General features: G+C 37.7%; 1 protein-coding gene across 3 annotated transcripts; it reads left to right on the top strand.

The window, feature by feature from the left end:
• The first annotated feature begins 1,624 nt into the window (after window positions 1-1,624).
• cul1b (cullin 1b) lies at window positions 1,625-23,096 on the top strand. Of its 3 annotated transcripts, none has more exons than XM_058376669.1 (22): window positions 1,625-1,736; window positions 4,858-5,122; window positions 7,630-7,807; window positions 8,550-8,717; window positions 9,027-9,077; window positions 9,189-9,279; window positions 9,944-10,107; window positions 10,438-10,600; window positions 11,565-11,695; window positions 12,722-12,829; window positions 12,918-13,024; window positions 14,132-14,180; window positions 14,565-14,696; window positions 14,880-14,997; window positions 15,110-15,186; window positions 16,931-17,062; window positions 18,306-18,398; window positions 19,947-19,994; window positions 20,308-20,390; window positions 20,508-20,613; window positions 22,327-22,440; window positions 22,537-23,096. In XM_058376669.1, exons 2-22 carry the CDS (start codon window positions 4,941-4,943, stop codon window positions 22,615-22,617), a joined length of 2,376 nt encoding a protein of 791 aa, XP_058232652.1. In that variant the 5' UTR covers window positions 1,625-1,736; window positions 4,858-4,940; the 3' UTR covers window positions 22,618-23,096. The 3 variants fall into 3 exon arrangements, with proteins under 3 accessions (XP_058232652.1, XP_058232650.1, XP_058232653.1); XM_058376667.1 differs by having other exon boundaries at window positions 10,417-10,600; XM_058376670.1 differs by lacking the exons at window positions 22,327-22,440; window positions 22,537-23,096 and having other exon boundaries at window positions 10,417-10,600; window positions 20,459-20,586.
• The last annotated feature ends 280 nt before the right edge of the window (window positions 23,097-23,376 follow it).

Raw genomic sequence — 23,376 nt, 5'->3', positions numbered from 1 at the left:
CTTAATGGCCACTTTGTGGTAAATGCTGTAAAAGCATACAGGAAAATCACCAACTTTCTCCAAGACAAAATGACCTTACATGAACTCAAATTTATACTCAGAACTTAATGTCACTGGCAGTGTTAATGTGAAAGTATCACCTACATGAGACTCAAGCTCATGTTGACACTCTGTTTCCCATGACCAATGTGTCTCCTTGATGTAACTGGTTTAGATCATTTCTATACACAGAGAGTTATAGTGACCTATGAGTTATAGTAACATATTTGATGGTTGCTACTGACAGCCAGAGGAAGATGGGCTGGGAAACTGAGACTAATTAAATCTCACTTGAGAAAAGTGTGAACTAATTTACTAATGATTACATAACCAGTCTGCTAAACTAATATTAGTAGTGAATGGAATCATGGTTTTGTTAATATATTACAAAATGATATTAAGGATGTGACTGGATACAAAAACATTATTCATACTGAATAGAAAACGGGTACTAACTGGATACAATAGAAGGTGCACTTTTCATTTTGCTTGTTCATTTTGTGTAAAGCCTGCCAGAAAGGTTTCAGAAGGTTGTTTGGGAATAAAAGTGTGCATTGGGATACTAAAAAAAAAAAATGTTACACATGAGTGACAGTGTTTTACTTTCATGCTGGTGCAAGCAAGCTGTCACATCTGCTGACAATGTTGGCATTTATACCTATAGGTTATTCCAGAGTTTTGGGTAGGTTTCATATTTAATTTAACAAATAAATCTTTAAAAGAAAAAACGAAAGAAAGATCTGCTTACTGTTTACAGCATTTGACTTCAGGATTAATATTGGATACCTGTACAGGTTTGTGGATCACCTTGTGGCCTTGCTTTATACACCTAGTGAAAATGACACATGTCTAAATGTTAAATGCAGATATGTACTGATAAGTTCATACAGTGAGAAGTCTTATATTGCTTATAACATGCTTTGATTGAACCTCAACGCTAAGAATATATTTCACTGACAACATAAAAACATTTTGATTTGATTTCATGCAAAGATCATCTTGGGTAAGGAGCCAGTTTAATCAGCATCTTTAGTCAGTTTGGTTAAAGATGTCTATAACCTTGCTACCTAAGCATGATTATCTCACACAGTAAATGTCAAACTTGTACATTAACTGGTCTAACATCTTTAATAATTGCCTTCTATAGATGCAGAGTTTGAAACGAGTTATAGCATAACTTCTTTCTGTTTTGTTTTACACCAAATGTATAATGAATAGCTGGTGAGATGAATAACACTGGTAACACTATAGACTTGACCCATCCAGGGTGTAACCTACCCTAATATACCTGATATACACATAACCCCAATATTTAGATCAAGGGGTTCTTTGTGGGAAAAGAAAATCAGTTGATGACTAACAGTTTTTAAACGATATATATATATATATATATATATATATATATATATATAGCCGTACAACAGAAATATATGAGATGCACTCACTCCCTTTCATATATTTATATAAAGAATAAAACAGGTGGCTAGTTTGAGGTGTGGGTTAAATTTTTCGAATTACTCTTTTAAACTCTGAAACACTTCTTTGTGTAATAATGATAATATTTTTGAGGACATGGACACTAGGGGTGTGTGTGTGTGTGTGTGTGTGTTTGTGTTTCTGAGCTCAGCTTGCTGCTTCAGTGAAGCTAAAGGGCGGCAGAGGAGCTAAGTGGAGCTAGTTGAGCTGCTTGGATCATGGTAAGTTTTGCCATTTTTAAAGGGCCTGATAAATTGTCAGCCCGAAAACTTGATACCAATTTATCAATAATTAGTCACTGTGGATAAATATGTTTTATTCGGCAGTCTATTTCATAGTCTGTCTTTGCACTGACGCATTGAATATGAGGCCGTTTTGAGCGACATTATCACTAACTACGTATTAGTTAGCTTAGCGTGTCTGGTCACCTATTTGTGTGTAGTAGCCACACATAAACTTAGCTATTGTGTTTTCTTTTTATTTTAGACATTATTTCTAGTGAATTGGTCAGCGGTGATCCTGTTGGAAGTGTTATTATTATTTGTACCTCTGTGTAAGTGGCTGTTACCGTTCAAGAGAACGTAATATGATAGTTAGCCACTTAGCAGGCTAAGGGTTTTGGCTAGCTCATAATGTAGGTAAGTGAGACAAGTTCATTTTGCTAACTTTTTTTTTTCCCCCGTGATGAGGTCGTATTGACTTACCCCCCGAAAAAAACGTCACTGACCCTAGCGGTCAGCCACATAACGCTATAATAAAGTTAAAGGCTAAATTATGAGGTGCAATATTTTCGTGATATTTTCCTAAAAAAAAAAAAAAAAAAATCCGCCTCCTGTAATATGATTGGCTACTGCATCAACCTCATAAACGCAGTGACAGCGTCCAATTGGAGCACGACCTCTGAGTGTGGACGAGCAGCCAATCATATTGCCGCAAACGGGATTTCCCGGAAGACGAGTGGGAAAGAAATAGAACCGAACTGGAAAGCTAAGGTTGAGATGGATAGAGTGTTTGGAATGTTTCAGGAAGAAGGGCGGAAAACGAGTGCAAACCTAATCAGAGGTTAGCTAAATCTGGCAAATTTCGACCTTTCTAAGTCATTTTAAATGAAGTTTTGTGTAGGAGGTGTTCATTAAGCATTAAGGCAATTATGATCAGTAAAGCCTTCTTGTCTATTACAAGTCATATAAACAAACAGTAAAGAATTATGATGAATTCAGGGCTTTAATCAGGAATTGGTTTCCCCTGATCAGTGTGGTTATTAAACCTGAATCCAGAGCTATATATATATACACACACTGAGTACCTGTATCAGTTTCTCATCATTTACAGGACATGTAAATGTGGGAGAAGTTGTCTAGAGGTGGTGAGGTGATGAGTAAAATACTGCTTTATTTCACAATAAAAAATCTTCCTTGCCACAAAATAAAAAGAAACGGGGCAAATCGCATAGTTTTGTATTATCAAGCAGTGCTGTTTAATTCTTAATTCACATTGGTCAGAAGGTGTAACAAGTCTTGTCCCAGGAACATCTGTTGGATGCTCTACATAATTCTCACTAATGATGAACTGATTTCGAAACCTGATATTGAACATAATTGTTGATATGGTGAAGACTTCAGTATGTGTATTTAACGTTTTAGGAAGGATTTTTAGGTGTTGCACGTTTTGAGTGGTCAGTATGCCGTTTTAACGTTGGGATAGTTTTTAGGACAGAGGGCTGTATGATTTCTCTGTAACAAGCTGGGAAATGTGTCTTTAACTTCAAGAGGGACTGGTGAAGGAACATCTGTTTATAGCTGCTATATTCCACGGCATTAAATTATAGCTGTAAATGGATAAACAAAAAGTATGAACAGCCTTTCGTAAATAAATACAAAGACAAAATGCTGTGGTATATGAGAAATAAAACTCATATCAAAAATCCTATTCACTTTTTAATTTATTCACTTGTTTTGAAAGGCTGCTTATACAATACAAAAAATATTTTACTGGAGAATTCTTTGATTCTAATTAATTAACTGACATTGCAACGACACAGTTGCGATATCCCAGGTTTAATCCTTAAATGTGGTTATGAACTTCTTAGGTCCACACGGATTGGCCCAAGGTTTGAATATGGTGAACTGCTGAGGAACTGTCATCCAATCTAGAGTGTATTCATGCCAAGTGTTTTTGGGAGAGCTGTTGAACCTACTGTGACCCTGATTAGGATTAAGCAGTTACTGAAAGTGAGTTAATAATATAATCAGTGAGTGTGTGAGAGTATTAGTAATGAACAAATAATAATAACAGACCTGCAGACAGAAAACGTGGCATAATATTCTAGTTTAGTGGAAACTGCCATGCAGTCGTCAGCATCTCATTTTCAGTATCTGACATAACAAAGTGTAGAATCGGCTAATTTAAAGTAGAACTGGACTCGCCTCGGATTTACTTGGACATTGGTCTCACTAAATATGCCTTGGTCACAGTGAAGAGCTTGTAAAAAGAATGTTTTTTTGCTGCCTTTTCTTTTTGCTTGTACAAAATTGGTCCAGAAGTAGTTCTTTCTATTAGAAAACATATTCCAATGATCGATGCCATGAAGCCAAAATAGAAATATCCTTAAATAGATCTGATGGTTTTTAGTCTCAATCATGACTCGGTCTTGCTTGTAATTTGGACTCGATCTTGCTTTGTCCTCGACCCCTTAACATTTGGTTTTGATTCGATCTTGGCTAGACCTGATCTTGACAATGGTCTTTAATACAACCTTGGTAAAACAGTTTAGGTAGCATTTGTATTAAGACCATTTGTTTTTCTAGTTCCCTTTTTTCCTGTATAAATGTTTTGGTGTGAGTTAATTTATCTAGGTACAGTCATTATCATGCGACTTTATTGCAGCTTCTGTCAGCTGCCTGTAAACATGAGAAGTGTAGATGAAGCTATTAATAGTCAGAGGGTTTACACATCACCGAGCATATTGGATAAAACTCCAGCTGCTCTTATTTACTTGGAGGACTATACATGGAGGTTCACGCTGTATCATCGGACAGCATGGAAACAGTGACGTTCCTGAAACTGTGCACATGAAAGTATTTTCCAGAGGATTTAGCAATACCTACACAGCATAAGGACTTCTTTTACTGCTATGTGGAACTTGTGGTAGGGCGCTAAGTGGAACAGTGATATACGTGCAGTGTTATTTCCTGTTGAATATAACATTTTAGGTAACTAGTTATTGCTTAATGTATCATGGTAGAAGAAGTGCTGTTTCATTTCGGTGTCTTACTTCTGGTCAGAATTGTTTTGTAAAGCAAGAGACAGGTTTGTAACCATTGTGTGTTTCTTTCTCTGAAGGTCACCTGGCGAAGCTGGTGAACTCAGCACGCGTATCTGAACTGTCCGCCATGGAGTGCTTGTGAACCATTGACGTTTTCTATATGTGGAAGGCAGAAAGGAGCGAAGATAAGCAGGCCAGTGACGAGACAATGTCGTCCAACAGGAACCCACATGGGCTCAAACAGATTGGGCTGGACCAGATCTGGGATGACCTGCGGGCAGGGATTCAGCAAGTGTATACACGACAAAGCATGGCCAGGTCCCGCTACATGCAGCTCTACACGTATCCTACATGAGTTACAACCAATGAAATATACTATGTGTTGAGAAATGTAGGTATGCATGAGAAATGTTAATAATATTAAGTGTACCATGTATAATATTAATAATATAAAGCAGACCACATCACATGTTGTGAAATGAAGGTGCAGTTGTCAGTGTGAGGGTGTGCCCTTAAATACTGCTGGTGTGACTGTGTATGTTCCTGGAATCTCTCAACAGCAGTATCGGAGGGCACACCCTTCAGAGGCTTTATATTTAATTAATTTTGCATTGCTTTACTTCACTTCCCTTTTCATTGCTTTACTTCACATTGCTTTGCTTTACTTCATTTTATTTTGCTTTACTTCACTTTACATCACTTTACTTTACTTCACTTAACTTTGCTTTACTTAACTTTACTTCACTTTACTTTGCTTTGCTTTACATCACTTTACTTTACTTTACATCACTTTACTTTACTTTACTTTACTTTACTTTACTTTACTTTACTTTACTTTACATCGCTTTACTTTACTTTACTTTACTTTACTTTACTTGACTTTGCTTTACCTTACTTTGCATTACTTCGTGTTACTTTGCTTTACTTCACTTTATTTCACTTTATATCACTTTACTTTGCTTCACTTTACTTCACTTCACTTCACTTCACTTCACTTTACTTCACTTTACTTCACTTCACTTTACTTTGCTTCACTTCACTTTACTTTGCTTCACTTCACTTTACTTTGCTTCACTTTACTTTGCTTCACTTCACTTTACTTTGCTTTACTTCACTTTACTTTGCTTCACTTCACTTTACTTTGCTTTACTTCACTTTACTTTGCTTTACTTCACTTTACTTTGCTTCACTTCACTTTACTTTGCTTCACTTTACTTTGCTTTACTTCACTTTACTTTGCTTCACTTCACTTTACTTTGCTTCACTTCACTTTACTTTGCTTTACTTCACTTTACTTTGCTTTGCTTCACTTCACTTTACTTTGCTTCACTTTACTTTGCTTCACTTTACTTTGCTTCACTTTACTTTGCTTCACTTTACTTTGCTTCACTTTACTTTACTTTGCTTTACTTCACTTTACTTTGCTTCGCTTCACTTTACTTTGCTTCACTTTACTTTGCTTCACTTTACTTTACTTTGCTTCACTTTACTTTGCTTCACTTTACTTTGCTTCACTTCACTTTACTTTGCTTCACTTTACTTTGCTTCACTTTACTTTGCTTCACTTCACTTTACTTTGCTTCACTTCACTTTACTTTGCTTCACTTCACTTTACTTTGCTTCACTTTACTTTGCTTCACTTTACTTTGCTTCACTTTACTTTGCTTCACTTTACTTTGCTTCACTTCACTTTACTTTGCTTTACTTCACTTTACTTTGCTTCGCTTCACTTTACTTTGCTTCACTTCACTTTGCTTCACTTCACTTTACTTTGCTTCACTTTACTTTGCTTCACTTTACTTTGCTTCACTTCACTTTACTTTGCTTCACTTTACTTTGCTTCACTTCACTTTGCTTCACTTCACTTTACTTTGCTTCACTTCACTTTACTTTGCTTCACTTCACTTTGCTTCACTTCACTTTACTTTGCTTCACTTTACTTTGCTTCACTTCACTTTACTTTGCTGTACTTCACTTTACTTTGCTTTACTTCACTTTACTTTGCTTTACTTTACCTTACTTCAGTTTACTTTGCTTCACTTCACTTTACTTTGCTTCACTTCACTTTACTTTGCTTTACTTCACTTTACTTTGCTTTACTTTACCTTACTTCAGTTTACTTTGCTTTACTCTACTTTGCTTCACTTTATTTCATTTTACTTTTGCTTTATTTCACTTTTCAGCAATTTATTTCACTTCATGTCATGTTAGAATGCAGATGTTTATAATAATAAATACATGTCTAGGCTCAGAGTGCTTTTGTAACATTTGGGCTGTTAGAGATTGAGGACTGATCGTCACAAAAAAAAATGATTTTAGTCAGAATACAGCTGTTGACTAAACCGGAAGATACGATTCTGGGAAATCAATTAAAACCCACTCGTACCAGAAATACCATAAACACTCGCTGTAGCTGAATCTTCATATCCCACTCATTAGTTCCTCAGTCTGTGTAGCAGCATGTTCACAGTCTTCAGAATTTCAGTGACAGAGGGAAATACAGCAGATTCTCAGACAATAAGCACAGCAACAGTATAGAGGCAATACTTCCTGTAGAGATTTAGGTATCAGATTACAGCTTTAGATATCATGTTCACACACAACAAAGGGCTTGGTTAGAATGTCCTTATTTGTCCGGGGAGGTGGTATAACCAGTCAAGAGGGCATAACCTCTACGCCTCGCTCTGTCCTTCCACTCCTCGAGCACAACACTGAACCGCATTGTATTGTATCGTATTCTATTGTACTTTATTCACTTGTTGAAAATGTACACAAATCAGTGGCGTTTCAAGAAAAGTTTAAAGATCTTGAAGCCATCTTCTCTGTAACTACCTTAACCTTGTCACCAGACATGTTTACAATTACTGTACCAGTGTCCATCAGTCAAACCAGGCGAGGGGTGCAGGCATTCCCCCCACCAAACCCTCCAAGAAGTCTCCCACTCCAGGAGGCGCACAGTTTGTTGGACTTGAACTTTACAAAAGGCTGAAGGAGTTTCTCAAGAGCTATTTAACAAATCTCCTGAAGGTAAAATACTAGCATTAACCCTGCCTTCACACGAGCAAGGGCCAAAGACGGCGATTCATTTGCTATGCATGACACGGTGCTACGATTTCTCTGACACTGGCAAGCGATATTTGAACTGACATTTTCTCAGTTCTCTGCAAATAGAATGATGCAATGAAATGAAATCTCCAAACCATTTGCTCAATTAGACCAGTTCTAATCTTGTGTGGTCCAACATTATAAATATGCTTTCATCTTATCCTGCCATACATAATCTCTCATCAAATGTGTATAGCGACAATAGAAAGAAAAATTAAGCAGAACTATCTGGTTCCTTGGGTGTGTATGCATAGCTACTACAGATAGCTTGCTTTGCGAACCTTATGCGTTACCATGCCAAATACATTTTACACAAACCTTCATCCTATAGTAGGCTGCAGGCTACACTTTTTTTTTTTTTTTACTGTTTCTCCTCGGAACAACCAAAAGAATTTCTGGACCAAGCATGCAGTCATACTTATGTTAGAGAGATATAGAGAAGTTATATAATAGCATAATATGTAATACTATAAATAACAGTGTGAAGCAGAAATGTGCTTTTCATACCATCCCTGTAGCCCCATGCATTGAAAGAGATTTCCACCACTGTTATGTATTTTACTAGTCATTTTTATATAAAACGAAAAGACAGTCTTGGTTTGTTAAATTTGCTCACTGCCTCATCTTCATGCACTTTCGATGTGTTTGTCTTGATGTGTGTTAGGATGGGGAAGATCTGATGGACGAGAGCGTATTGAAGTTTTACACGCAGCAGTGGGAGGACTACCGCTTCTCCAGTAAAGTGTTAAATGGGATTTGTTCCTACCTCAATAGACACTGGGTACGCCGGGAGTGTGACGAAGGGCGGAAAGGAATCTATGAAATCTATTCGGTAAGATGTTCATTCGTCTTCTACGGCGTCAACCGACACACCCTGCATTCACAGCATTTCTGGTAGCAACACATTTCACATTTCACACATTTCTGGTAGCAACAAAAATATTGTATTACTGTATTTATACAGTTCCTTTTGTTTCATTTTTTCTCCATCATCTATCGTTAATATCTGTTGCTGAATTGTAGGAACAGTAAATATTTTTTCCTAGCTAAAATCATCCACATATGCCTCAGCACATTTGCTTACAAGGAAATTACTAACATTTCCTTTTTATAAAACAATCATATTAATTTCCTTCGCCAGCTTGCCTTGGTGACATGGAGAGAGTGTTTATTCAGACCTCTAAATAAACAGGTAGGCCTTTTTTTTTTTTTATACATGTCTTTTAATAAATTTTTCTTTTTTATGATATTTATTGTTTTTAAGATTTTTATATAGTGCTGTTTTTTGCTTTCTGCTCACAAGGTGACGAATGCTGTATTGAAACTCATCGAGAGAGAACGAAACGGCGAGACTATTAACACCAGGCTGATCAGTGGAGTTGTACAATCCTATGGTGAGTTTCAGCTTGATAGATTTTATTATTATTCTGGAAAAAGTAGTACTTATGTAACTCAAGGAAAGCATTCCCCAGTTAATGCGTCTGCTAATGCATCTACCATATTTTTTTAAGCATATAAGACGTGTTCTTTAATAAATCTGATATAATTGGGCTAGAATTATAGCCCTCTGTTTTTCACAGATAAAAAGACGTAATATATGGCATCCTAGTCAGATTATTTGCTAGTTACATATGTCTTGAGGTGGATTATTTTGGACTAGTGAGGTGACACACATTTCTAAGAAAAATACACAAAATGATATGAAAAAGTTAGCACAGATTCATGCATCAGATCAGTGACAGTCATGTCAGGTGATTTACACAGTGTCATACATTACTTAGATTTGATTTTGGCACCCTCGATAAGATAAGAAAATCCTGAAGCTGTGTGTGTTCTATTTTCTCTTACATCATTCTTCTTATTCTTTCGTTGAATTTACGTGATCATGAATTTCTCAACCCAGACCGTTTCATTGTATTAGACTGAAGTCAATTTTAATCATAACTAAATATCCACCTTCAAGTGAGACCTAAACAGTAAGAATTGCAGACATCACTTCGCTCTGTAAGTCACAGCACATGTAATATAATGCACTACGCTTCTGTTTGTCTCTCACAGTTGAGCTGGGCCTGAATGAGGACGATGCCTTTGCTAAAGGACCTACATTATCTGTATACAAAGAGTACTTTGAGAGCCAGTTCTTGGCTGATACAGAACGCTTCTACACAAGAGAAAGCACAGAGTTCCTCCAACAAAACCCTGTAACTGAATACATGAAAAAGGTGGGTTATCGGCGATCCTGACGGAATTTGAGTCTTCAAGTGAGAGCCTATGCTTTTAGCATGCAGGGCAAGTGTGTTCATTTTTAAAATAGAAATATTCAGTCAAAAAAATAAATAATATATATATAATATATATATTTTATAATATAATTGCTATAATTTGCTGGCTTTTACTGAAATATGACAGATGGTTAATTCAGGCATTGTACTCCCAACAAAATCAGTATTTAAAATGTATGTCAGTCTGCCTGTTGTCACCACACAGCACATCTGGAGATGGAGGGCTGGATTTAATGTCTTTTTTCCAAGTGGATGTGTGTATGTATGCAGGCAGAAGCACGGCTTTTAGAGGAACAGCGGCGCGTTCAGGTTTACCTTCATGAGAGCACACAAGACGAGCTGGCTCGCAAGTGTGAACAGGTTCTCATAGAGAAACACCTGGAGATTTTCCACACAGAGTTCCAGAACCTTCTGGATGCTGACAAGAACGAAGGTGAGCAGTCTCTCAAAGTTATTCAGACGTTTTTATTTTATTTTTTCCCCTTTCTGCTGACACCAGAACAGTATTTACATCCAAATCCGATGAATGGTGCAGAAATGACAGCACATTTTTAAGGACCATAAATATTTGGACAGTCGGTTGCACAGCTGATGCAAGATCAAGGATGTGTTTACACTTATAAGTAAGCAGAAAAGGTCTAGAGTTGATTCCAAGTGTGGCATTTGCATTTAAATCTGTTGCTGTTAACTTTCAATATAAAATCCAACAAGATGTAGTGTAGCAAACCATGTTAAGCTGCAAACAAACCCATCAGAGAGATCTTCAAAAGACAGAACACAGTAGTGAGCTCGGGGCCACACAAAACCAGTATGATCGATGGAAGTTGATATTCCTCTGGTAAAGAAAAGCTATTGGTCTGATCAAGAACATCTTCAGGAGGCAGGTATATCTGCATCAGACTCAACAAGAGAAGATTTCACCAGAGTAAATTAAAGGTTAACCGCAAGATGTAAAGTTTATCACAAATGTCAGAACAACATCCCGTGCACTGACGAGACAAGGTCGACTTTTCATTTCAAAATGATGGGAAAGAAGAGTATGGAGAAGGGAAGAAGCTGCTCACGATCTTATGGCATGTTCATGTATGGCTGCCAGTAGAACTGGTTCCCTTTGTCTGTATTGATGATGTGACCACAGATGCGTATTATCTGCTCAGATTCAGCCAAATGCTTCTAAACTCATTGGAGAGAAAATACGGTGCTGGTGGACAGTGACCCTAAGCGTTCTTTGAGCGGAACCCAAGGCCAAGTCATTCTTTAATTTTAGCTAAAGTAACAATAATTTTATCAGTGTCCAAATATTTATGCATCTATATCTGTCCTGTTTCTCTGGAAACTTGTGTGTATTTCACACTACAGTTTGTTTTTTTTTACTTATTTTATTCCCTATATTACAGATCTGGGCCGGATGTACAACCTTGTCTCACGCATCACCGATGGTTTGGGGGAGCTGAAGAAACTCTTGGAGACGCACATTCACAACCAAGGCCTGGCAGCCATTGAGAAGTGCGGAGACTCGGCTCTCAATGTAAGACAGCAGAGTCCGAATTAAACAAATTTGCTTCAGAACATTTTGAATGATTTCTGCATGCCACTACTGCCTGGGGTATGGTCTGTCTGGCAGTTTGCAAATATTTGTATCTTCATTATGATTCATAAGGTATTGCTTTGAAGCAGGTTCCTCAGTGTGATAATATAGCTTGTGCTATATAGTGCACATATGAGCACAAATTACACAATTTTACAGCAGGGCAGGTCAACGGCATAAAGATATGATTATAGATCCTTAGCTCTGTAGGTAAGTATAGTCATGGATGTCTCTCACCAGCCTCTGTATTGAAATAATTAGATGTGGATAAAGTAAAATTCCTTGCATAAGTATTTACTACCCCCTCGGCTCTTCCCACATTGTGTAGCCATTACAACCTGGAACTGAAATGGACTTAATTGGGGTTATATGTCATGTATCTACACACAATTATCTGCACATAATTATGGGTTGGGAAATGGGGAACATACATAGTGTAGTTATAAAATATCATGGTGATTGCACAAGTATTTACCTCTGTTTTGTTGAAACCCCTGAAGTCATATTAGTTGAATGCTCTACAGTACATGTCTACACAAAAGCATCATGAAGACCAGGGAGCTATCATTACAAATCTGGGACAACTTCTGGAAAAATTGCTTGCATACAGCTTGTTTATAAAATTATCGTAAGCTTTGATCAACCTTCAAATAGCCATTAAGTCCATAATTCTAACAGCAGTTGAAAGAATATGTCACAACCAGGCAGGCGGTCCACACAAGTCAGTGAGAAGATGGGTAAAGATCCCATACATTTATACAAGTAACCGTTTTAATACTAGATGTAATGCTACATGTGGGAAAGTTCAGAGGAGGTGGGTAGTGTAAATGACACTGTAAATCACATGCTCCTGAAATGGCAGAGTTGATTACAGCCTCCTCACACCTACACTAACATCCTGCCTTTTGTGGAATGGAATCCATTTGTTCCCAATTATAAAACCTAAATGCTTTATTTTACTTGCAGGATCCTAAAATGTATGTACAAACAATACTGGATGTGCACAAGAAGTACAATGCATTGGTGATGTCAGCGTTCAATAATGATGCTGGCTTTGTGGCTGCTCTTGATAAGGTTTGTATCCTACATTCTGTCATGTTTTACTTTAGGTTTATGGGGTTTGAACTGTTTGCTTCAAGTCAAAATCTGTCCCTTTCTGTAGGCCTGTGGGAGATTCATCAACAATAACGCCATTACAAAGATGGCTCAGTCCTCCAGCAAATCTCCAGAACTGCTGGCCAGATACTGTGACTCCTTACTGAAGAAGAGGTGAATAATTACCTGCATCAGTGTTCTCTTCAGAATTACTGTGAGCTAGTGAGGTTAAGGCTAAAGGTCCCGTGAACCATAGCTGGGAAATCTGTGGATTTTTATTTATTTTTTATTTTTTTTTGTTTTGCTTTGTTACAATGATTGAAACCCACACTAGGACTGTACACCAACCAGGCATAACATTATGACCACCTGCCTAATATTGTGTTGGTCCCCCTTTTACTGCCAAAACAGCCCTGACCCATCATGCACTGTGTATTCGGACACCTTTCTTTCAGAACCACCATTAACTTCTGTAGGAATTTGAGCAACATTAACTCGTCTGTTGGATCGGCTCACACGGGCCAGCCTTCGCTCCCCACGTGCATCAATGAGCCTTGGCCACCCATGACCCTGTCACCGGTTCACCACTGTTCCTCCCTTGGACCACTTTTTGATAGATACTGACCACTGCGGAGGGAACACCCCACAAGAGCTGCAGTTTTGGAAATGCTCTGATCCAGTGGTCTAGCCATCACAATTAGGCCCTTGTCAAACTCGCTCAAATCCTTACGCTTGCCCAATTTTCCTTCTTCTAACACATTAACTTTGAGGACAAAATGTTCACTTGCTGCCTAATATATCCCACCCACTAACAGGTGCCATGATGAGATCTTCAGTGTTATTCATTTCACCTGTCAGTGCTCATAATGTTATGCCTGATTGGTGTATAAGTGCTGTGTTGTTGGAAAGTTGTTTTTTTTTTTTTTTACAATATTATAGCATGTGAATAATGAGCCTAAAATTATAGTTGGATTATATTTATATTATAAATCTCCACCTTCATGCAATTTAATTTACAGGATCCTGGTTATAGAAACTCTTGTGTCACAATATATCTCATACAAAATGTTATAATGTGACTGTAAAGCACTGTTCAATTTAAGTTACAGAGAATTAATCTAAATATCCCTTATGCCACCATCCCCAACACACACACACACACACACACACACACGTGACTTCTTATGCACTCTAGTATAAATATGCTGCCCTGAAGACAATTTTTGGGGATAAGTTTGTGCGCTCTGATGTTTTAAAAGTTATTGTTATTCTGATATTTAGCTCAAAGAACCCTGAGGAGGCGGAGCTGGAGGACACGCTCAACCAAGTGGTAAGTCTCGCATGCATTAAAACAAAAAATGGCACAGTTATCTAATCACATTACTGAATGTGAGCTTTATATCTGACCGCCCACTTTGTTTTATGGTTCTTGCAGCTAGGGCCAGATGATATGACGATATAATATAAATATCGTAATGAATTGTGTTACAGTACACTTTTCTGATCTTTTCAAAATAAATTTAATTTAACATTAAATCAACTGATTTAATGTTAAAATTTGTTTCAAGTCCAGATTATAAACGCAAACTATATTTTTAAATATAAAAATCTTAATGCTTTGTATGAGATTTGTGTCCTATCACACACCCCAACTTGCAGAACAATCCTAATGCGATGTATTTTACAACCCCATTTCAAATACTTCCTTCTACAGATGGTGGTTTTCAAGTACATTGAAGATAAGGATGTTTTCCAAAAATTCTATGCCAAGATGCTGGCTAAGAGGCTGGTTCACCAGAACAGTGCCAGTGATGATGCCGAGGCCAGCATGATCTCCAAATTAAAGGTTTGTATTATAGCAAACTTAAAAACGAAAGCTTCTTGGTTAAAGATTTTCTCATTTATCCAGTCGTAATCAGATCACTGATTGAATGATATGCTGTCCAAGAGACTTGTTTGCATTCATATTTGTGAAAATAAATAAATCAATTTTGATGTAATGTGGATCTGGGATTATCTTTTTCTGCAGCAAGCATGTGGTTTTGAGTACACCTCCAAACTCCAGCGCATGTTCCAGGACATCGGCGTCAGCAAGGACTTGAACGAGCAGTTTAAACAACACCTTTCCAACTCTGAGCCTTTGGACTGTAAGTGCATTTCCTCTTGGGAATCCTACTGCTTTTCTAGCCTCCCATACACCTCCTATTTGTATAGGCACTGATAAAATGTTCTTTGTCTGTCTGTGTCTTTTTCCCTCAGTGGATTTCAGCATACAGGTTCTCAGCTCAGGATCCTGGCCTTTCCAGCAGTCATGCACATTTGCATTGCCTTCAGAGGTAAGACATTCTGCAAGTCTTAAGCACATTCAGGAAATTAAAAAATGTTTTAAAGGCTGTAAAGATGGAATAGGTACAGCGGCTGAGAAGTGCAAAACGAAAAAACTAATTCAGACAAACCCGAAAAGGCAGGTATAGTTTGCAAATGGTATTCTTACTGCTGATTGGACGAGACATCTGTCACTCAAGATATATAAGAAGTAGGAAATTGTGCATCTAACTTTATTTCTTGTACATGTGTGGAGTTCTGCGTTCACTTTAAACCATTTTTTGCTGTAGTGCTTTAACTTTAAATCTTTCAAAGAAAATAACAAACATGTATATTTATCTTAATAAGAAAATGGAATTTGTTTAACACTCGTTTGAGGAAGGACGTTCATATGGCGTGATTTTGGATATACTGATAGTGTGTCATGGCGTAAAGATTAGTTTGCGGTGTCGAAAAACACACCTAAAGAACACAGGTATGTTTTGTGAAATGTCTGGTGAATTTAGTTTTTGAGAAAGTGCTCATGAATGATTATACAAAAGGCATTAAAAACAAACAGCGTAGTAGATCTCAAGGCAATCTTACAGTAATTAAGAAAAAAACAGCCATCAGTCGTTTCAAACAACTTGTGTTCACGTTGAAATAGTAGTGAACTGAACAGACAGCAACAGTGGGTCAGCAGATCCTCTTTCAATAATTTGTTGAATAATCCAACCCTTGACATGCTCCTTCACAACCCTCACTCTACTGCAGCCTTTAAAAAGCAAGAAATTTGAGTGAGTAATAGAAGTGAATGAGAATGATTCATTCACTTTAAAGATTTGTTCCAAAACACAGTTTCATTCACGAACAAAACAGGCCACTTTTCAACTGTTTCGGCTAAGAGATGTTTTTTGTTCCTTTTTTGTGACCTAGTTGCTTTTCTGTAAAAAGAATTCATATCACATGGAAGCAGCTTGAAATCATATTGCATTTATTCTGTAGAGGATTTCAGTCTTTCATACATTGGATTGAAATACTCAGCATACGGTATTGGAACCTTAGCTTACGAATTTAATTCGTTCTGGAGGCGAGTTCTTAAGGCTAAAATGTGTATTGAAACAAATTTTCACAAAAGAAATAATGTAAATGCGGATAATCCGTTTCAGCCACTCAAAAAATACCACCGATACGAAGCGTATGTAAACTGTATGTCTGCTTACAAAGAACTGACCCAAGCCAAACATTCCATGTCGAGGGTCCTCACAGGAATTCGTGCCACCAAGCTTGGGCTAAAAATGGAACCGACCACCCACGCCACCAATCTGTCAACAAAAAAACACATGAAAAATCACCTAACTTTTGAACGCATGCCAAAGGCAATATTGGTATCGTAGGTTGACTATTTCGAAACAGCTTTCACTGATTAAAAAAATGGAAAAATCCGTAAACTCGCTTCAGTTGGCTTTGCTTGGCTTTCCACTGAAACAAATTTTGAACGGCTCCCAGACGTACGTACAACTTAGCCGGTGTTTGGTTCGGTTCGTTCATGTGCCGAAAATGCTTCGTATGCTGATGCAAATTTCTTGCAAAATTCTTATGGCAAAAATTCGTAAGGGAGGGCATTTCGTATGCCGAGGCTTCACCGTATGTTCTTATGCTCAAAAATACAACCAAGTTTTTTTTTTGTTTGTTTTTTTTTTTTGAAAAATTAAAAGCTTGCTCAGATTCAGTGTCCAGCTACTTAGATCTTCTTTGTTTTTTTCTTCTTCTCAGCTGGAGCGCAGTTACCAAAGATTCACAGCTTTCTATGCCAGCAGACACAGTGGGCGCAAACTGACGTGGCTCTACCATTTATCCAAGGGCGAGCTCGTCACCAACTGCTTCAAGAACAGATACACTCTACAGGTCAGACAGCATTGTGGAACATTTTTAACAACAAAAATAGAGCATTGTGCATGGAAATTTAATTGAAAAGTGATAAATATCCAGTTTTGTGACATTAGTGTTCAATACACCAGACTGAAAAGCAAAACCTTCAGTGCAGTTTTATTACAACGCTGTATCTCTTTAGTGAAAAACAATTTAGCAGCTCATTGCTTTTGCTGCTTTCCTCTTTTTTTTTTAATAACACTTAAAAAACATGAAAACCCTGACTTTGCTACAGAAGTGAATACAATTCCCTGTTGCACTGTATTTCCCTTTTGCACGGTTTAGTCGCAAATCACACTGTAATCAGAGAGGAAGAGATGGGCCTGAGACAGACATTGTCCACAAACACATTATATAAGGTGCATCCCAAATCACACGCTATTACACTATTCTATACCATTGTGTAGTAGAAATAGCATGAGTAGTGTATTCACACTGAACATTCCAGAAAGAAGAAGCGCAGTTAAAGTACCCGGATGTTGCATTTTATTCAATGCGGGACGTTGAACACTTCATGCACTCACCGCTTTTCAAAGACATCTTATAAATGTCTTTTAAATTGGCTCACATGGGGTGATTTATTTTATCTTAAAACCGCGCCATATTCTGATCAAGCTAGAAGCGTCACATTAGGTGTGTTTTACGTCATTTGCTATCATCTGGGATACAGCTTACATACACTTTATAACTTTAATGTTCTATTTCAGATGAATCTGCCCTTCTAAAATGAATACATTAGACATAAGGGGACGTAGTGTAAGTGCATAAGCTATAGTGTAAGCTATAGTTTCTTATAGGCTCTTTCTGGGTTAAGAAAGAAACAAAAGCTCACACACACGATCTTTTCACACTGAGCAAAATGGAACCGAATGTCACAAAGTTTGAGATTCACATTTATTTCTAGAAACAATTCGCCAAAAGAATAAGAAAATATTAAGCTTGAAATTAGTAAGAAAATGTCTAGAAATAGGTTTAATCATTTTATGTTCAGTTCCTTGTAATCTTATGATAGGAAAAGCAACAGCAATTTGGCTATATTTAAGACACTGTTGTTTGATGGGATGTCATTTTTCAATGTTTTAAAGTCGAACTAAAAAAAACAACTGAGATACACAGATTTAATCCATTTCATAAAATGTAAGATTTTTGTATTTGATGTGTTTGAACTATTCAGTCATATAATACTTATACAGATGTTTTGATTTGTCTTGCTTTTTAGGCATCCACCTTCCAGATGGCCATTCTGCTGCAGTTTAACACAGAGAACAGCTACACTGTTCAACAGCTGGCTGACAGCACACAGATTAAAGTAGTGAGTAGCAGAGCGTTACATCCGCAGCAGAGTCACTGGTCCGGTCAAGCTGTATGATGTTTCTGTCACTATCGGATGTGATATTCATAAACTAACAAAATAGAGCAGAAAATTGACCAGGCAGAAAGTTAGAACCAAAGTGTATGCTAGAAATGATTAATCAACCAAGTGTATAGTTTTATTCTAGAGGAAAGTAAAGAAGATGCTGTTTATAATGAAATAAAGAATCTGTAGATAAAATAAGTGAAATGTTACACAGGGTTCGAACAAGGTGCTTACTTTGGCTTTTTAAAAAGTCATTTTTATGTTGTACGGCCAAGTAAGAGCTTGAATTATAAAAAGTCAATAAATCCAAAATAATTTTTTTAAAGTATTTATACAAATTCAAGTTCAATACAAATTCTTTCACACAAATGATGACACATCACTGTAGCTCCTAACTTGACCTCTTGAAGGCATAACTTCATGACCACCTGCCTTCCTAATATTGTGTTGGTTCCCTGTTGCTGCCAAAACAGGCCTGACCCGTCATGCACTTTGTATTCTGACCCCTTTCTATCAGAACCAGCATTAACTTCTTCAGCAATTTGACCAACTTTAGCTCATCTGTTAGATCAGACCACACGGGCCAGCCTTCGCTCCCCACGTACTTCAATGAGCCTTGGCCACCCATGACGCTGTCGCCGGTTCACCACTGTTCCTCCCTTGGACCACTTTTGATATAGACTGACCACTGCAGAGGGAACACCCCACAAGAGCTGCAGTTTTGGAGATGCTATGATCCAGTCGTCTAGCCTTCACAATCTGGCCCTTGTCAAACTCGCTCAAATCCTTACGCTTGCCCATTTTTCCTGCTTCTAACACATCAAACATGAGGACAAAATGTTCACTTGCTGCCTAATATATCCCACCCACTAACAGGTACCATGATGAGGAGATCATCAGTGTTATGCACTTCACCTGTCACTGCTCATAATGTATTAACCATTTATGACCCTTGACATTATTGGGGATTTAAAAGTACTTCAGAACTTAAAAAAAATACACATAATCTCAATCCCAAACAATGTAGATAACAATCATGATTAACGTTTGCAATTACTAGATCACCATTAACAATAAAAGTGTTTTGTTTGTGATAAAGTTATAAATGGTGTAAAAAAATACGGTATACTCTAATAAAGACATTAGCGTCATAGAACTAGAAAAAAATATTGAACTAGAACAATATTTCAATTAATGTTTATTATTATGAACTGAATTATCAAATAAAGGTGAACAACAATAGAAGCACGGGAAATAAACGATTATTACAGTAATGTACAGCTCTCAGAAATGCATCTGTGAATGCGGGATGACTTGCAACAACTGCAAAACACTTTCAGTAAAAATATAAAGCTGGTTGATTTGACCCCAACACCATACAAGGGTTTTTAAAAAAGAAGGAATAAAAAAAAATTTTAGAGACTTTTCCTACTCCTTACTGAGTCAAGCCTGTTATTTATTTCACGTTTTCTTAAATTTGTGTTTGTTGTGTTTATTTAACAGGATATTTTGGTTCAGGTTTTGCAAATCCTGTTGAAGTCCAAGTTGCTGGTAAGTGGTCAAGCTTTCTTTTCATTTAAATATGTGCCCTTTTTACTTTAAGAAAAGTAGGACATTTTGCTAAGATATGGTTTTAGCACACAAGCCTTCAAAGATACAGATTCAGTCGCTGTTTATGTCAGTGTTATAATGTGAGATTATGACAGTGGTGTCACAGAAGGGGTTTTGGAAATCTCACAGCTGGAGTGAATGTACGACAGGAGAAGCCATTATATTTAGAAGTGTTTATGATACGAACGCTGAAAGTGATGTTCCGTGGTCAGTCTTATCCTATATCCTTATCCTGATCCTATATTTTTCGCAGGTTTTGGAGGATGAGAATGCAAACGTAGATGAAATGGACTTTAAACCTGATACACTCATAAAGCTTTTCCTGGGCTATAAAAAGTAAGTCTCTTCTCAAATGCCTGATATATATATATATTTTTAATCTAACGTCTGGACATTCATGTCAGCTTATTCACATGAGGCCAAAGAAACTGTATCTTCTCTCCGTGGTGACAGCAAGAAGTTGCGGGTCAACATCAACGTGCCAATGAAGACAGAGCAGAAACAAGAGCAGGAGACAACACACAAAAACATCGAAGAGGACAGAAAACTCCTCATACAGGTGAGGAGAGACGATGCCTGCTGATGCATTTCATATCTTTCCTCCTTGAAGCAACTCCCACGGTGTTGTTTGTTTGTGTAGCTAAGTGGGATTTGTTGACAGGTGGAAGAAACACACTCAGGTGGGCGAGCTGTGACTAATGCCGGGTTCACACTGCACGGTTTTCAAAGTGGTCAGAGCACCGTTGTTTTGCACACTGTACGACTATCTAGGGTAGCATTCAGTCACCCTGCACGATGGATCGGTGACGGGAGGTTTACACACTGCATGACTTCACAATAGGAAGAATCGCCGACAGCTCTGTCTGGTCCGCAAACCGGTGTTTCACAACCGAACGTACGCCAGAAATAATAAGGAAATAACATATCACATGTGAGATCAGAGTTCTCGCTCGAGACTGGAAATGGACGTTCGGGATCCAAATGGTCAGTGCGTGGAACAGGGATTGTGCGTTCTGCATGATTGAACAAATGAATAACTTTGCAATGTGCTGCTGCGGCTGGTCAAGCAAATGTTTCTGCTTTATTTCTGTTTGACGCTATTATAAAGCTTATTTATTCTGATATAACTATATTTAAGAGGTTTTCTTCTGAGAAAAAAACCTATAATCTCTATTACACTATAGTATTGTGCTTCAACCGATGCCATGCTTGCTGATATTGTGGTCTATAACTCCTGCCCGCTGCCCTGTATCTCGTTCTCTCATTGGCTGTAGGTCATCTCCTTTCACACAGCACGATTTTGCACTGCGTTCATCGGCGTCTTTGGTAATTCACACTGCGCGATTGTCATGAGCTTCGATTTTGGCCGTTTGTCAGCGACTTTGCAAATGAAAATCAGGGCTAAAACCATGCAGCGTGAACTCGGCATAACACAACTCAATAGAAATGTGCTTTCACTCACTTCACAATCAGGCCATCCTTGTAGATTATGATTACATACGGAGGGAATTTTTTCTTTAAAAAATGGAAGTTTGGGATTAGGATAGAGTGGACTTGGATTTATTTCTGGATGAAAGTTATAGAAAGAAGTAATCACATTGGGATAAGTCACATTGGGACATTATTAGCTTAGTAAAAAAAAACAAAACAAGCATGTCTTTAGCCCTTACTCACTATTTTCCAGCAGTGTTCAATGTTGTATTAATGACCATAACACAGACCCTAGAGACAGCAGACACTGGACACCAGAGTGCAGTGTAAGGTATACAGCACAGTTACAGCAAACACTTAGCTTGGCTCGTATTCACAAGATGTCAGCCTGAAAGTTTGAGGAAAAATCTGATGTGTTTAAGCAGAGTGTACAGATGAGGAGGTAAGAGAGCTGGACAGACTAAATTATTAAAGTGCTGCTGCATCACTTTCTGGAGGTAGCCACACTCTGGCTGTTACCGCTATGAGCAGGCAGAAGAACAGCATTGTGGGTATTGTAACAACCATGAGATTGACATGTCACTCAAAAAGTCAACTCAGGATTACAACAAATATTTTGGATATCATTAATGAGCATGTGATGATTTAATTATTCTTTAATGTGCAAGTAGGTCCGAGTGAATGTCTCCTTGAGGACTAAATTCTAATAATGCCTTTGCTGTTACCAGGGTTATAGTAAACAACTGGTACATAGATTATAGAGACAATTCTAGGAAGTCATTCATTTCTTGGTTTCTCTCTCGCTCTCGCTCTCTCTCTCTCTCTCTCTGTCTGTCTCTAGGCTGCTATCGTCCGAATCATGAAGATGAGGAAGGTATTGAAGCACCAGCAACTCCTTGCAGAAGTGCTAAATCAGTTGTCATCACGCTTCAAACCTCGAGTCCCTGTCATCAAGGTTAGCCGCTACACCTTAACACATCTCCTCTGAATTAAAAATGCTTTAAATGCTTTATGGAATTCGGTACTGAAGTTAAGCGTGTTTGTCTTCTAGAAATGCATCGATATTTTGATAGAGAAGGAATATCTGGAGCGTGTCGATGGCGAGAAGGACACCTACAGCTACCTGGCTTAAACAATTCTTTCTAACATCCGACTCGAACATCATTCCCGAAGCCTCTTGGCTTTCATTAAAAAGGGATGGACACTGGAGCTCCCTTTAAACCCAGGGGTTTAACACTGCTGTTCTCCTGAAGTCTCGGCTCAGACGCTCAGGATCTCCATCGCCGTTTCCATCTGTAAATAAGCCGCCGTACCCTTAGTGAGACCTGACCTGGCTTCAGGGTTGCATGTTTCTGTCTCTCATCTGGAAAAAAAAAAAAAAAAAAATCATAGCTAATTAATTTAATAAGGAATTAAATGACTTTGGACTGACTTTAAAAAGGATTATTATTGCATTTAAAGAAGAAAAATCATGAAATCTGGCGGCGCTTTATGAATATATTTGTTAAATCGGCCCTTGTAGAGTTGTGTAAGCAGCCTTTATCCGCTCCATCATTTGTATAGTGTGGTTTGTTTTATAAATGTCATGAATAAACTTTAAATTTTCTGTAAGTTGTCTATGTGCTCTTTCCAGCAACTGAAACCTCATCGCCAGGCATATTGCGTCATACTCGTGCGTTTCCACCAGTATTTCAACTTGCTTTTGAAGAATCAGAATCAGCTTTATTGCCGGCACTGTGGGTTTTACAATTCCGGAATTGTCCTTGGTGTATTGATGCACAACAATAAGAAAAATCTAAACATAGAAATCTAAGAATTTTAAGCAAGGTTAACTGTGTAGAAAGTATAGATAAATATATACACTGTGTAATTGTGCAGTATTTTGTTGTAT

The sequence above is a fragment of the Hemibagrus wyckioides genome, linkage group LG23 (genome assembly GCF_019097595.1).
Source record: "Hemibagrus wyckioides isolate EC202008001 linkage group LG23, SWU_Hwy_1.0, whole genome shotgun sequence".
In the NCBI taxonomy this organism is placed as follows: Eukaryota; Metazoa; Chordata; class Actinopteri; order Siluriformes; family Bagridae; genus Hemibagrus; species Hemibagrus wyckioides.
This window is presented reverse-complemented; position numbering and strand designations above follow the sequence as displayed.

Coding starts and splice junctions, on each gene's coding strand:
- cul1b (XM_058376667.1), top strand. CDS start 4,941: ATGTGGAAGGCAGAAAGGAGCGAAGATAAGCAGGCCAGTGACGAGACA. Junction 17,063..18,305: donor AGAACAGATACACTCTACAG/GTCAGACAGCAT, acceptor CTTGCTTTTTAG/GCATCCACCTTCCAGATGGC. Junction 19,995..20,307: donor TGTTGAAGTCCAAGTTGCTG/GTAAGTGGTCAA, acceptor TATTTTTCGCAG/GTTTTGGAGGATGAGAATGC.